Source organism: Drosophila kikkawai, chromosome 2L (genome assembly GCF_030179895.1).
Source record: "Drosophila kikkawai strain 14028-0561.14 chromosome 2L, DkikHiC1v2, whole genome shotgun sequence".
Taxonomy (NCBI): Eukaryota; Metazoa; Arthropoda; class Insecta; order Diptera; family Drosophilidae; genus Drosophila; species Drosophila kikkawai.
The window spans coordinates 10,049,828-10,066,231 of record NC_091728.1 but is presented as its reverse complement, the minus strand read 5'-3'; the positions used below and the strand labels follow the sequence as shown (position 1 = coordinate 10,066,231).

At 39.9% G+C, this 16,404-nt stretch overlaps 2 protein-coding genes across 2 annotated transcripts in view; one reads left to right on the top strand and one right to left on the bottom strand.

Annotated features, from left to right (window-relative positions):
* The window catches only part of Shawl (Shaw-like), a 43,658-nt gene extending 39,707 nt beyond the window's left edge, over window positions 1-3,951 (bottom strand). The window contains exon 1 of the mRNA XM_070283292.1: window positions 3,837-3,951. The gene's annotated coding sequence lies outside the window, so the exon portion shown is untranslated. The remainder of the gene's footprint in view (window positions 1-3,836) is intronic.
* Window positions 3,952-5,652: 1,701 nt separating this feature from the next.
* Window positions 5,653-16,257, top strand: Mco1 (Multicopper oxidase 1). The gene is made up of 5 exons (XM_017177588.3): window positions 5,653-5,922; window positions 10,118-10,480; window positions 13,248-13,426; window positions 13,493-15,577; window positions 15,662-16,257. The coding sequence occupies exons 2-5, from the start codon at window positions 10,291-10,293 to the stop codon at window positions 16,055-16,057; spliced, it is 2,850 nt and encodes a 949-aa protein (XP_017033077.1). The 5' UTR covers window positions 5,653-5,922; window positions 10,118-10,290; the 3' UTR covers window positions 16,058-16,257.
* Window positions 16,258-16,404: the final 147 nt, after the last annotated feature.

Below are 16,404 nucleotides of genomic sequence, written 5' to 3'. Positions count from 1 at the left end.
CCCACTCATCCATGGCAGTACATTTTATTTGCCATAAAGTAAATGTTTTACGAACTTAAATTACATTTTGGCAGGGAGTTTCCCAGACCATTCGCTCACCTGGCGCCACGTGTGTTTGCATCACGTGCAGGGCTTTCGAGTTGAATAATTTTCTCCCTGTCGAATCTCATGTATTTGATTTTGTTAAATTGTTTACACAAGTGTGCTCTCTGTGTTTGGTTGTAAAACATACAAAAAATCTGGCCTGGATATCGTGTAAGATTTTTGTTCAACTACATTTTCAGTTTTAATTGTTTAGGTAACCTTGGAAAGAGTAATTAAGAAGCAATATTTATGTAACACCTTTAAATTAATTTTTATTTGGTTAGAGTATAAAATGTAAATAATTTAATAAACAAGTCTCAAGTCTAGGTTATTTTCTATATTAAAGTTATTTTCCCTTAAATGTGACTACACAATTCTTGAAACCTGTCTTCTGTCTAGCCTTGTTATTTACAAAGTTTCAGAACAGTTGACATGTGACAGTATTGTTTGCCTTATTGTCACGTTTTTCCCACACTTGTGGAAGGCAGGTGGCACTACTACTTTTTGCGTAACTTCACCAGAAATGATCTGCGACATGATTGCCGCATGTCGCTCACTATCAATCCCTATCATTTCCTGGCACACTGGGAGCTCTTATCGGGGCCGACATTAAGTCATGCGGAATGGCAATCAGCCAGGCAGCCATCCAGCCAGCGGCATCGATGAGATCACGGAGCACATGACAAATGTGCCGCGGAGTCGGATGCGTGAAAGCGCATTCCTTGGGCCGACAAGGCGTCCACATACTTATGTATATCGACTCGGTTATGTGGTGACGTCAATGGTGGGTTCTTTAATTAAACTTTTTAAAGCATTTTCCATGCACTTAATTATGTCAACGACAGAGAACGCGCCAGAAGGAAGGGAACTGAAAAGTGCAGCAAGGCCGACGCCGCCATTAAGCGCAGCTTCCGCAAGGAAAATGGGTGAAAAAAGGAGTGTGGGTATGCGCCGGAAAGTAGGCTACACAAGTCAGTAGGTCACAGACATGAAAGCAGCTGTTGTCGATGACAGGCCCCTCCCCTCCTCGGTCCGCCCCGTTTGCCAATGCCCGTGGGGCCCAAAGCCATACCAGAACCCTCTCACACCATCCAATCCCAATCCCATTCCCACTTGGAGGGGGGAGTCGTCCCCGTTGATGGGTGGCTGTCCCCGCAGGGCAGCCGAAGGAAGCATTTTTTTCTAGCCACTCCGCGCCTGGCATTTTCTTCGGAATTTTATTGCGAATGCTTTTGGGCTCATTTTGCTAACCGCCTTTTGCCTGCCATCCTGCCAAAGTTCACCTTTAGTGGCATTTTTAAGAACGCCAGAGCTTGTCCAATATCTTGCGTTGACTCAACCTGTCAGCTAGAGGCCAGAGCGTTGGGGGAACTTTCTCATTTCGGCAAGTTTATCCCATTTTTATCAATAAAGGGCTTGAAAGTTTCTGCGGTTGCAGCGAAACCTTGAGGATTTACTTTTAGCATAAATTAATGAGCGAAACTTGGTAGCATTTTTGAGCCAAAGTTGTTTCCCCAAGTTATTAATATGCCGGTAAATCGCTTAAGAAAACTAAACTAATTTGTGGCGAAAAATAAAGTTTGTTGAGGACTAAAAGTATTTGTTATATAGAAAAACTAAAACTTAATAAAATGAAATTGATTAAATGCATTTGAAATATTTTACTTGTTAGTTTTTATTCTTTTTGCTTAAAGAGTACAGAAAATATATAAGTATAAGGTCCCTTTTTCTTGTTTATTTTTCTTAGAATTGTACGCCAGAAACCTCAGCTGTTCTCTTACTGACAAAGCAAAGCAACCCCTTTCTGGCCGGTTACTAACCCTTCAATTAGAAGTTTATTTGTTCGCAAGCCATTTTCCAATTTAAGCATAAATTATTCATATTGCGTATACGCCCCATTGGCAACACTTGAACTAGCACAGAGAGCCGAGCGGTACAAAACGTTCGTTCGATATAGCAAAATTACATGCCAGTGACGACGACGACGATGACAATTGCGAAATTATAAAGCAGGCGAAAAGCCATTAAAGGACATAACATTCCCAGTGTTGCCATTCTCTGGCGAAATGAGTCCTCGTCCTGGTACCCGTTGGTGTCCTCACTCCGATCCTGCTTGTCTGCTGCATTAAGCTCACGACGTGCAATAATCTGAACAATTGTAGTTTATGCCTTAATTTCTGTTTGCGTACATGTTTTATGGCCACGTTTCCGTTCCCGCGCCCGCACTTGGCCCCCTTGTTCGGTCGCCTTAATTACATTTCTCGTGTCTGCTCCACTCTTTCGTGGTTGTCTCCTGCTTTGTTTTATAACTTTTTTCAGTCATTTTCCCCATCCTTGGCTGACTGTCTGTGACGTCTGCTCTACACAGGGAAAATATGTTTATTTTTTTTAAATAGAAAAAGAAAACTTTCAGCAGAAATCAGATGTAGTTAATAGAATTTCATTTAACTTTGATTTCCTTGATCTGGAAAATGAAGACATAAAAGTTTAATACTGAATAAAAAAATATAAGGCATATTTCTTGGTATCCCATTCTTTGCTGTGCAAGGATGCCACCTCCTTGAATGTGTTTTTATGAGTAAGTCAGTAGTTAAGTAGTCCTGGCTTTTGTGTTGTCGCTGCTTCTCTGGCAGCGGCTCATAACTCAATTACAAAGCATAACGGATTTTCATTGCTCGCACGAATCTCGCATAAAAGCGAAAAACTTTGATAAATGTGGGGAAAGTTAACTGGCCTTTCTTGGCGGCTTTTTACAGCTCTTTTTGTTCGTCACTTGCGACTATTTCGTGTTTATGTTTATTGGTCGTCACCGTCTGTGTGTGTGAATGGTCCACATAAAATGTCACCAATGTTGACAGTAAACAAAAAAGTTTTTCGGCACTGCAAAAGTGTCTCCCAAATGTATCGTGGGCATAGGGCCAATCTGAAAGGACCATAAATTAAACCTTTTTGCCTCTGGCCAACACACACATACACAGGGAAACTAAAGTAAAATAAAGCGAGAGAAGAAAGCAAGGGATAGTAAAATGGAAGCTAAGAGAAAGACCGATTTTCAGCTGAGACCCAAAAAAAAAAAAACAGAAACAAAAAATCCATATTTTAAAGTCAAGTCCAGCAAATTCAACAAAATGAAGTGTTTGACTGGCTTTATATTTTGTGTAAGGTTAAAATCAAGTTCAAAGCTTACAAAATAAATACAAAAAATAAATTACACAACAAATAATACTTCACGTACTTAATATATTCTTTATTTTATTAAATTGTATTTAATTTGAGATCAAAATATTACTTTAAATGAAATTCCAGAAATTCTATATTTCTTCTTAAAAATCACTTGCTTCTTCCTTAATAAGTAGATGGTTTCCTTTAATTTGTTTTGAATATCCTATAAACTTTTTTGAGAATAAAAAATGCCTTTCCTTAAAAATTGTATACAAAAATTCCCTTGCTCCTTTTCCTAAGAATATTTCATCTAATGCTAATTTCTATTGTCCCATAACTAGCACACGACAGATGCCATTACTATAGATTATCTCCGCATCGAGCATTGGGGACATCGGAGACCAAAATAAATTGAAGTCGGCACAAAGGGCCACCTACATTTTGGCTGATTTATTTTATGGCTCCCTGGGCAGTGGAAAAACCAGAAACAGCAGCGACAGAGGGACACCATTAAAGTTCGCAACCGGAACCCAAATAGAAGTTACAAAGTCCAGAAAAAAAAAAAAACAACCACAAACTAGACAACTCACCTCCAACAACTACGGGTCGGTGCCTTAATCCTTTCGGCAAACTTTCGACCAAAAAAAACAAAAACTTAAACCGGCAGCAGATTTGTCACTTTTTCTAACGTATTTATTTTTTTTTCTCGGAAATACTTTTGGCCGCACTTTAACACTTGGCAAGACGGGAGGACCTGTTAGTCCGCCCAAGAACACTCACTCACACGGCACAAGCCCTATATAGGCCCACTGGCATATTGGCACATTCTCAACATTCCCCGAGATCCATATACGTCCGTGTTGCCACATTAACCATTAGCCATTGGCCAGGTCCGAATCCGATTCCGATTCCGATGCCCTTCCGAAGCCTTCCAGCAGGTTCCTGCCGCACGCACGTCCACAAGCGAACTGAAAGCTGAACGCAGCGCGCAGCCTGCCAAAAGGACATGCCGTAGCGGTCCCTCGTGTCCTGCGAGTTCGGGGAGCCCGGAGCGCTTCGGCTAGGCCAGGATGCTGCCGGATGAAGTTGCCGAAGGACCAAGAGCGGAGCTTTGCCTCTCAATCTCTGGCAGATGTGGTGAATAAAATTCGGCAAGGCACTGGAAATAATTTTGAGAAGAAAAATAATTGTTAAATAATTATAATTGACTTTAACAGGAAATGTAAATTAGATTTATGTATTTTTTATACATAATAAATAGTTTGTTAGACTTCAATAATTATTTTAACAACTCCCATTTGTTAAAATATGAGTTTTATAAACAAACAACAAGCAGACACACAGCTTTAAATTGCCGTTAAAAATATGAAAAAAAAAAAAAAATATTGCGTTCAATAACCTTTTGCACAATCACGCTGAAATATCGTCAACACGAAAATATTAATTAATATTCTATTTAACGGCAGTGCCAATATCAAGCAGCAATCAGGTGAATTCAAGTGGCAATCTTGACAAAAATCCAGTTTCCTCATCAAGACCAACTACATTCCAATAATAGTTGAGGCTCTTATTAAAAAACGAAGAAAAAACCAATCAAAACGAACAACAAGCAGCGAATCGAGCAGCAGCCCAGCAACTAGTTAAAATTAAAATATCAATGCAAATATTCTGCTGCTGCTGACAGCTTTTAATAAATGCACAGACAGATCTCAGCAGATGCGGCGGAGTGGGTTCCCGTTCCCCTCCCAATCGGGAAAAGGCGAAAAGTTCTAATCAACACACGGAAGCGGGGCGGCAGCTTCTGAGGGGAGCTCTTAACATTCGACCAATCAAGGCAGATAAGCGGCCGAGATCTATGTTAACCATGTACCGCTGTTAACATGGCCAACAGCGGCGACAAGTGCGGGTTAATTAATGCGCCAAAATGAAGTTCTCTCTTACGTGCAAGGTGTCTCTCTTAGGTACGAGGTTATACGTGACACGATAATACACAAATGTGTTAATAATATTTTGTATTTTGAGCAAAATTTCAGTTTAATTTAAATTTCTCTTTAAATTTCCACAAAATTTTCTCCCAGTTTAGCCACGAAGATCTATCCCTTAGGTGAGCTCTATTGTTAATTATAGAGTAATCACCAACTTATATGATATATCCCCAATTATTTTCCAGCTCGTGACACGTTCGCATCTCAAAGTCTCACTCGTTTTCGCTCTCTTAGCCGATCGTATGGACGCGTTATCAGCTGCCGAAGCAGTCGAAACGAACGGGCCAAAAGGGTCGAGTCTTCGTCAGTGAACTGGGCTAAAATCACACTCAGTTTTAGCACGTTTTCTTCAGCCGGCAACGTCGTTGGCTATCTTCAAAAGCGCCTTAGCTGCATGCGGCGCGAGTTAGTTGCGGTTTAAGCGGCGATCGGTAAGCATCTGGCTAAGAAAACGCTCCGAGGCGATCCCTTTTTCGAGAAGTTGTAAAGGACTTTGTCCCACGAGTGATTCGAACCCGGGCGAAATTCAAACCAGACCCTAATCTGGTTGGACGCCATAAAATTCGGCCGCGTCGGTGCTAAGCAAATAGTATTTTTGTGATATCATAATGCCCAGCCAGAGTCGTGTGATAAGTGAATAAACTCACCTGGGATAAAGCCAATAGAGCGCGAACTGAGTAACACAATTCACGTATGTCATAAATGTTTTAACTGTGGATCCATAAACATTTCATAAACAGAAACTTTGATATAACTAAACACAGTCCCGACGGTGAAGATAATTGTGGCGAAATTTTGCTTTGCAATATGAAATTATTGAATTATAATAATTTTTACCAGTAGAGCAGAGCAGCAGTGACTTTAAGGATGTGAGGGGAGTTTATTGATCCATGTTACGATGAGATGTTGTTTTAAATAAATGGTGAAATAATTTTATCTTAATAAACAAGAGGATAGCGAAATTTGTTCCATTGTTTGAAAACCATGTAAAATCTGTTGGCAATAAAAAGCTTTTAAATAAAAAATACAAATACCTTGTTAATAGAACTGGAGCATTATTTTTAATACCTTGAATTTAAAAGTAAAATCAGTAAACATTAAATGATTCAATTGTGTGTTTCCTTTTTGTTTATTAGGCTGCAATTATTATCAATTTTTGATAAGTTTCTAAGAATTCATTCCAAGACTATATTTTAAAAAATAATTTTTAAATAATTTATAAACACTGCTGGTTTCATATTCAATCCAGAAAATATACTTATAAAAACCTTACATTTAAATCAATAAAACAAATGAAAAATAAATAATCTTGACACTTTAAGTAGAACCCATAAATTCAAATAAATCAGGTCTGTATACTTTTTTCTAACAAAAGTCACTACAAAGCCCCTCAAATACCTACCAACCTCACTGTCAAGCACTTACAAACGGCCTTGACATTGAAAAAAAATCTCATAAATCTCTTGGCTAGCCGTTGAAAAATAATTGCTTGAGTCCATAGAGATTCTAATCGGCAGCAAGAAAAATCTCTTAAAATTAATCTTTGAAAAGCATGATTCACAATACATAAATTACCGTCGAATTATAATTTTTTTTTTTGTGGCGAAACATAAACAAATCTAAGAGATATGTTTTGGGTTTTGTTCCCCGCCACACTGTTGCCTTTTTCCACGTCGGCACGTAACCCAAAGTTTGTTTTGATTTCGACTATTGTGTTTGGTTTCTTTGTTTTGGTCTTACGGTTTGCGGGCTGTAATGAAAAGCACATAACCACCGCCTCTTGCAAGACTGGTTCTGGCCAAAAACCGGCTGACCGTGGCCAGAACCGGGATGTGATGTGTGTTGTGTCAGGGATTTCCCAAGGAGAAATCCAGGCAGGGAATCCCCAATTGGCAATCGCAACGGGCAGCTCCGGCCCAGCGATAAGCCGCTTAAAAAATCTTCCATTCCGTCTTCGCTTTTGGCCACATTTCACTCTCCTCTTGGCCGCCTACCCCAACATCACATATGTGGCCAACAAAGAGATCAAAAATGCGGTCAAGCGGCATCAGCTAATTGTTGTCAAATAAATGGTCGAGCAGGGAAGATACTCGTTAAAAAACGGTCTCAAATAAATCAAATTACTATAAACGAGCTCGATAATTATATGTAAAAACGTGAAACGGAAAACACTTTAAGTATTATGCAACTTTTTACGAACGTGTGATTTGGTAGTATGTACAAAAAAATAAACACTCTCCGCACACACAAAACACCAAAGGCAATTAATGAATGTATAAAAACAAACTTTGCATAACAACAATTTCTGATTGATTGTCCGAGAAATTTAGTGCTTGCAGAAAGAAATTGCCCATTAAATGAATCAACAAATAAGATAAAGTTAATCTGATTGGGTTCAATCAATGAAAGATAAAGGGAGACCCCGCAGAATGTCACTGGAAATGGGAAACCAGATTAAATAATATGGAATTTGTTAAAACAAGAGCACACTTGAAGCTCCACTTGAATAAGTTGTATTTGGTTTGCAGCTCAAGTGGGTACTTCAAACTATTTTTATTAAATTAATGTTCTTGTAATTAATAAAAAAATATATACATTTTAAATTTATTGTTTTGTTTTGATTACTAATATTTTCTCTGGATTTTAATCTATGTAAATTGTCAGAGGGGGAACTCCAGCTACTGTGGTCACTCAAGAGGAACCGAAACCCGACCCATCAGAAAATCTATTTTACAGCTAAACAAAAATATATACATATTCATTAGATCACCGCAAAAGTAGAACTTTATTCGCTCGGAATTCACCTGGTGCCAACTTTAAGGGAATACCCTGTTGGGATTTCATTGGCACCATGAGTAAGAGGTCCATCCACGTGACTCTGACCCTGGGGAATCAAAGATGCATTTTAATTAAAGTGATTGTGTCAGTGGGTATTAGGAAATTGACAAGCGCGTAATCAAAACGTTTAGTCATGTCAGCAAAAAAAGTAAATACCGGTCAGAATCGCTTTAGATATCTGAAAGATGATCAGAATTAATTGTCCCGCCAGTCTCGGAGCCCTAATTATGAAAAATCATTCACTTGTCATCGGGCAAATATTTGAAAATTGATTAATTATGGGTTTTGAATGAGCCAAGAGACTTGATCATTAATTAATATTCTAGTTCCGCCTGGGAGCAAAAGTTTTTTATTCAATATTAAAATTACCCACTAAATGCTTATATCTTTTTAATGAGTTTTTATTGAATTTACGTTGTTTTTTCGGTGTTTTTTTCCCCCAGACTTAAATGAAGTGCCACGTAGGCGGGCACTTAATTCCTAATTAACGGAAGTGCGTTTAGGGCCTGGAGCCCTCAAGGTACTCGCTGTTCATAAATCTTTAAGATGCTTTAAGTGTTGCCAAAATAAAAGTGGAAGTCATGGGGACAGACAGCGGAAGCTCTCTCAGGGAAAGTTTTAAATAATTCAAAGAACAAGGAATGCTCTTTAATAATCTACATAAATTTTACTACCAAATTAGTTAAGTTAATTTAAATATGGATGTAGGAAAAACTGAGACAGGTAAAACTTTATGGGGAATACCGTTCTTAAGTTATAAAAACTACTTTAAATGTAATTAATAATCCTAAATATAAATTTAAATACCCAGAAAACACTTACTTATTATTTCTTAATATATACATTATATTTTAGAAATTATTAGAGACTTGAGTCAACCTGTTTGATGATTTCAAACAACTTCCTTCGGTAGGATAACTTTTACGTCGCCCATAAAGAAACCTTGATGTGTATGAAAAATGCCTAACGCAATTTCTTTCGTATTTTCCTCGGCGGCATAATTTCTGTGTTTTTTTATCTCCCCTGTTCATAATTTATGCGCAGCTTTCTTTATATGGCCCTGTCTGTGCCTCCGTGGATTCCGCCGGACTTTGGCTTTTGGACACTGGACGTGAGCAGCTGCCTCCGGCTGCCTGTATGTCTGTGTGTGTGTGCTTAAGGAACAGCGTGCTAATTAATTAAATTTGTACGTGCTGTATGCGTGTGTGTGTGTGATGCGAGTGTCTTGAGTTGCTGGCCATGTGCTGATAGGACCAAAAACACAAGCGCACACTCGCACGAACGAAAGGAACGCCTGGCACCACGGAGCGTATGAGTGATATTTACAGGCAGGCCGTAAATCATACTTAACTTAATATACAATATATTCCCTCATATGTTTGCCCTTTTCGGCCATGTGCGTGCTCCATCCTTTCGGAGCGACGAGGTCAATAAAAGGATGCTCGGCCGATATATGTGGGCACAGGGTTAGAGGAGAGATTTCCATTGATTGAGTTTGGAAAGGAGGTCGGAATGAGATGAACAATTTGTGTAATTGTTATTGTTAATATTGTTAATGGGAAATGAACTTGATAAGGCAGGAGAAGGATAATTAATTAAAGGAATTTGCAACGAGTAGCCTACAAATATATTTAATAATGTTATTTTATCCACAATTATTGGGAAATGTCAGAGTCTATAAAGTAGAAGGTAGAAATATACATACCTATAATCCCGATTTCCAAGCCTAACTAACCTTGAACCAGGGCACAGTTTATACACCATATACCTCACAATTGACACCCATAAAAATATTGAAACAATTTTTAAGGCAGAACAACTCGTTTTATAAACAATCAACGAGACCATCTGCCAAGCCCCACAAATATACATAATTGGTACAATAAGAACGAAATGCCAATACAATTTGGGATTAAATGCTGTCATCAGCCAGCTGAATAAATACATATTTTATCCATATAATAACCATATTAAGTGTAATTGAAGTTCTGGCCCCAACTTGTACTAATAATAATAGTCCATGTTCATTTTATTTGTCTCGTTTGCAGGCAATTTGTGGTACAAAATCAACAACAACTTCCGCATAGCAATTCCATAACTCCCAAAAATATTCAATAATAAAAATCATTCCCCAGCAAAAAAATAGAGAATTTTGGCGAGCAACAATCGGAATTAAAACAATAACCGTAAATTGAATAGCGTAAGCCATAATTATGACCAAATGAGCCGCTGGCCCGCAGCAAAACCAACAACAATAAAATCTAAAATACGAGAAAGAGCCACCAGCAACCACGAAATGCGGCTTATTAACAGGAGATTAACAGCCACGCAGATGTTAACAGCAGCCTTAGCAGTGCTGCTACAGTTTGCGAGTCATGCCAGTGGAGCTCAAACTGTAAATCTGTCAGCAGGTGAGAATAAGTTTAGATTACATTTAAAATTATTTTTTTAATAAAGATATTCGTTTTAAAAAATTATAAAAGAAAAAGTAGGATTTGTGCGTATTAAAATAATTTATTATTTTATAAACTAGGCCTATATATTGGTTGAAATATGTTCATTTTAAATTTCAGAAATATTTATATAGGAAAAAAAATTTCTCAAAATAATGATTTAAGCTTTAATAGATTTTTAAATACATTTGTTACTTTTAAAGCCATTTTTAAACTCACTAACCACGAGTTTTTGAATAAAATTGATTAGCTTAAAACACATTATTCATAAGAAATTACATTTTATTATAATATTTCTATCAAACAGAAACTAATTATATTTATTTCTATCAGTGTATACCTCTATTACCTCAGTCATTAGCGTACAGAAGCTTCACTTGGCCAATTAAAAGGTCTTGACCTTGGCCAACATTAGTGCCGGCGTAAACATTAGCACCGAGTAAAAATATACACCCGTACGGGTATCTTTCTTTAGACAATGTAAACGTGAATTGCCAGTCATATGCGAAAATTCAAGTACCGGCCCACCTGGCGGCATGTGAATTTGCGTAAGTCCGGCAAATAATCAGGCGAGTGCTTGGCTGATGGTTAAAACAAACATCGGCGGCGGTAGGCAATCATAATAATGGCCATAACGAGCCAATAAACGATGCAGCCCACCGTTGGAAGCCGCTCGGACACACACCCACTCTCTCCCCCCTCCGAAAAGCAGTCAATAAACGCGGCCTTAATGCGTAACTGACAGACAGCTCCGCCTAACGGAGCCGGCTATATGCGATACGTAGTACGTGCAGCGCCTCCTCTCCTCCCATATATTATAATTTATATGCCAAACAGATGCTGACATCGCCCAGTCTCCCTTAAAAAAAAAGTGAAACGAGGAGGAAAAACAAAAAGACATCCCAACCAGGATGAGCTTGAGGTCCCATATGCCAGTGGCTCATATTTCATTTCACGACAAAACTGTTGATTTGCTCATGAATAATGCCTTTTGTTATTGAAGAACTTTTAAAGTCTGCTCTTGGTATGAGAGAATTCTTCAAAGTCTTGTGAATTTTTTGTTTTAAAATTTGCTTAGTAATAAATTTAAATACTTTAAAGTTTTATTCACCATTGTCTTTTGTTTATATACGTTAATTGTGTAAAAATTTCATGGAATTTCTTCGGTTTTTAAGGTTTTTGCTGGGATAAACTTTGTTAGTAGTTTGTTTTTAATTGAAATTAAACATTTTGCTGGTGGTTTTGAGTTTTGATAACTCTTTTACAACCCTTTTTAAAAACTTTAATATATTTCAAAGCCTCGATATAATTATTTTATACTTCATTGAGGGTAAAATTAAGTTTATTGCCTAATAATTATATTCGTTTTATTTTAATTACTCGAAAAGCTGTTGTGTTTCTTGGAAGCTTAACAAATACCATCTTATCATCTTATCTGATTCTTAATCACATCGTGTCGATGGCTGTCGTAAAGGTAATTGTTTTTTGATGTGAGTGTATTTTTAGCTGTGATTTCCCAAAAGCAAGTAGTCAGGCGCTGCAAAATATTCTTTTGGTTCGTGATGTTGATCACAAACTGCAAAATACACTGTAAGTAGTTGCCTAAGTTAAGCCGCTTTCATGGTCAGCCAAGTTTATGGGCCTGTAAAGATTAGCCAAACACCTAAATTACCCATAGATCCGATTGTGAGCTAATGCCACCTCATGCCACATTGACAAAGGGCAATTACCGACCACTAACTGGAATAAAGGAAATTAAAAAAAACGGGTCAGTTCACCCAACTCGATCCGGATCTCGATGGCATTTTAATTTGCATTCTAACGCCCTCTTGACTCTGTTCTAATTAACATACGAATGTCTACACCTGTCGTATTCCTCATGAGCAATCACAGTCTGATCAATGTCAGGTGAAATTTATGAGACACAACGTGGTAAAGCAAGAAGATTTATCAGCAAATAGAATGCATTAAATGTCGAGTCAGAAATAAGAATAAAATATAACTAATATTACAATAAACAATCTTTACAAAAACTGGTTTATATACATACTAAAAAAAACTAACATAGGATGCCCAACGCAATTCTCACTTTCATTATAATTCACACATGTCGCCTATCCAGGGGGGTGATTCAGAACACGTTAATTCCAAATCACTCTCCGGGTTCAAGGCACCTGAAGCCAGGCTATTAGCACCTGTAACGATCATTTATGAACTAATAATAGCACTTTGGAGATCGCAGACATATAAAAGAATGCACAAGTGCGAAAAATAATGCCATACATTCATTTAAATCTGCTATAAATTTCGGAATCGTCGCAGGCGCGTGATATTCCGCCAAAAAAAAGAAGAAAACAAAGACGACAACAATTGTTTTGGCCTTAAATTCTTTGTATTTATCTTTTCTTTTCGGCCTTTTTTGTTTATGGCCACGTGAATTATATTTACGTGGGGCTTAATGCCACTAAACAATTGTTTGTCAGGGCAAACACGAACAAAGCCGAATAATTGTCTGAACAAAATTTTCCTTGAGGTGTCAGAGCTTTTGTTTAATAACCCATTTGGCAGTAAATCTAATTATGTTTTCATTACAAAAGGGTATACACATGCCCTTTCTTGTATATGATTTTTGAAATATATATTTTTACCAATAGCATTATTTGTCTTAATCATTAATTCTTTAAAACTAAATAAAATGTATTTACAAACTTTTTTTAAATTATAGAAAATACCATATGCCTGTACCAAGAACACAACACCACCTACCGCAAGGAGCTTGGAGCTGTATGGTTTGAGGCCAAAGATCCTTGTTTGGTTTACTCCTGTGCCGCAGGTGTGGCCAAGGATCCGCAGGCTCACATTGTGGTTACCCAGGTTGATTGCAATGAGTTCTACTGCGAAGTGGTTAGTAATTAATCTAAAATCTTTCTCTTAAAATAGTTTCTTAATTAAAAATTCCCCACTCCCAAGGGTTCTGAGCTTCGCAGTGCCGAAGGCAGCTGCTGTGGGGAATGTGTAAGGACCCACTGCCAGCACAACCATACCCTCTATGCTGTTGGAGAGTCCTGGCATAACGATGCCGACTGCACTCTCCTCGAGTGTGGACGCCTGGAGAATGGCCAGATCATCATTAACACCTACAAGAGAAGTTGCCAGCCACTGACAGAAGACTGCCCTGCCTCGAGGCTTGAGAATAAGAACTGCTGTCCCTACTGTAGACCCCAGAAAGCGTCGAGGATTGAAGACCTACAGGAAGATGAGGCTGAATCCTCGGATGATATATGGACAGCTGAGTGGTATCGCCAGCATCCCTGCAACCGGGACTGCCAGGTGGGAGCCAAGTCCATGACCTGTCACTACACATTCGTGGTAGAATGGTATCAGACCTTCTCGAAGGCCTGCTACGACTGTCCCCGAAACCTCACCGACTGCTCCCGGCCGCACTGCATCATGGGCGATGGCTTGGAGCGGAGCATAACTGTGGTGAATCGCATGATGCCTGGACCGTCGATCGAGGTCTGCGAGGGCGATCAGATCGTGGTGGACGTGAAGAACCATCTGCTGGGGGAGAGCACCTCCATCCACTGGCATGGACTGCACCAGAAGAAAACGCCCTACATGGACGGGGTGCCGCACATCACTCAGTGTCCGATTACCCCGCACGCCAGCTTCAGGTACTCCTTCCCTGCCGATCTCTCCGGCACACATTTCTGGCACTCGCACACCGGCATGCAGCGCGGAGATGGTGTCTTTGGTGCCCTGATCATTCGGAAGCCCAAGATAGCCGAGCCCCACGGCAGCCTTTACGATTTCGATCTGAGCGAACATGTGATGACGGTCCAGGACTGGATACACGATACGGGTGCCAGCATATTCTCCTTCCACCACCACTCCCGAGGCGACAACAAGCCCCACAATCTGCTCGTCAACGGAAGGGGACGTTACTACAACCGCATTTGGGCGGAGGCCAAGCAGGTTCATCGAAGAACTGAGGAGAGGACAACGCAGCCCCTGGATCCTCTGCCCAAGTCCCAGGTGGATTTCGTTCAGACTCTGCCGCGTCAAGCGCGTCTGGCGAGGAGCAACAGCACCAAGCTCTTCCCCGTACATTCGCGCCAGAAGAGGGGCAACCTCAACGAGATTCCGCTAGAACTCGTTCCTCATCAGGTTTATAATGTGAGAAGGGGCTTCCGCTACCGCTTCAGGATTATAAATGCGGAGTACCTCAACTGCCCAATTGTGGTTTCGGTGGATGGTCACAACCTAACGGCGATCAACTCGGATGGCTTCGACATCGAGGCAATGGAGGTGGGCTCGATTGTTACCTATTCCGGTGAGCGATTTGATTTTGTGCTGAATGCCAACATGGAGGTGGGCAACTATTGGGTCCGCCTCAAGGGCTTAATGGACTGCAGCGAGGTTTTCACCTCTGCCTTCCAAGTGGCCATCCTCCGCTATGAGGGTGCTCCCGATGAAGAGCCCACGGCGGCATTGAGTTACGCCCACAAGGCCGAGGGCATCGAGCTGAATGTGATGAACCGCGGTCCTGGGTATCCGGACACCAAGACCGTGGCCGAAATGAGGGCCCTGCCCATCTACGATCACGTGTCGGGGATTGATCACGATACCCTCAAGCCGGAGGCCGACTACAAGTTCTTCATATACTATGACTTTTACACGAAGAACAATCCCGACTTCCATGACAAGGACCTGTATGCCATGGACATGGAGATGACGCAGCAGAACCGCCTTTATACACCCCAGCTGAATCACATAACCCTGAAGTTTCCGGCTATGGCACTGCTTCCCTCGAGGAGCCAACTGAAGGACTCGGACTTTTGCAACGAAACCAGTCTGGCGGAACAGGGCATCGACTGTCGAACGCAGTTTTGCAAGTGTCACCACGTCCTCCAGGTGCCCCTGGGTGCAGTCGTCGAGCTGATCATCGTGGACGAGGGCTTCCAGTACTATGCCAATCATCCCTTCCACTTGCACGGCAATGCCTTCAGGGTCATGGGATTGGAGCGACTGGGCGAGAATGTAACCATTGAAATGGTGAGTTTTTAAAAATCTCTAGCCTCTTAAGCTCTTTTAAATTACTTTTTTTCTAATTTTAATCAAATAAAAATATACTTTCAGATCAAACAACTCGATCAGTTCAATTTGCTCAAACGAAACCTCGTGAATCCTCCAGTTAAAGATACGGTGACCATACCAGATGGCGGTTACACCATCATCCGATTTGAGGCCTCCAATCCCGGCTATTGGCTCTTTCACTGTCACATCGAGTTTCATGCTGAGATCGGCATGGCTTTGGTCTTCAAGGTGGGCAACGATGATCAAATGGTTCCGGTGCCTGATAATTTCCCCACCTGCGGCGACTACAATCCAGATTTGAAATCGGATGGTGAGGTAACGGAAGACAACGCCAAACCCACAACTGGGACCCCATCAAATACAGGAGGCGGAGGTTCAGGATTGGAATCTAGTATAATAACTTTGATCGTTGGTCTTCTGCTGTTAAAGTTCCATTAAAAGAGGCGAAGAACCCTTGAGAAAGAGAGCACAACCCCAAACTTGCCAAATTATAACTTAGAGATTATTTATTGAAGACAAGTGGATTCCTGCATTTGTATATATTCCATAGCATCGTTTGTAGCCTAAACATCTGTGATTGTCTAAGAAAGTGTTTTTAAATAAGCTCTTTGAAACCATAATAAATGTACGTTAATCTTTTTTTAAGAATATATGGACGAGATGTTTTTAATTGGGATGCAAAGGCATTTGAAATTTTATTTATAATTTTCTTATAAAATGATTCATTTAACATAAAATCTCTGGGTCTATATATCCCTTAAAATCCCTATATATCCCCCAAAACT

What these genes read in the sequence shown, in the direction of transcription:
- Mco1 (XM_017177588.3), top strand. Translation starts at nt 10,291, where the DNA reads ATGAGCCGCTGGCCCGCAGCAAAACCAACAACAATAAAATCTAAAATA. An exon ending in AACTGTAAATCTGTCAGCAG is followed by an intron (nt 10,481 to 13,247) that starts GTGAGAATAAGT and finishes TTTAAATTATAG; the next exon opens with AAAATACCATATGCCTGTAC. An exon ending in ATGAGTTCTACTGCGAAGTG is followed by an intron (nt 13,427 to 13,492) that starts GTTAGTAATTAA and finishes CCCACTCCCAAG; the next exon opens with GGTTCTGAGCTTCGCAGTGC.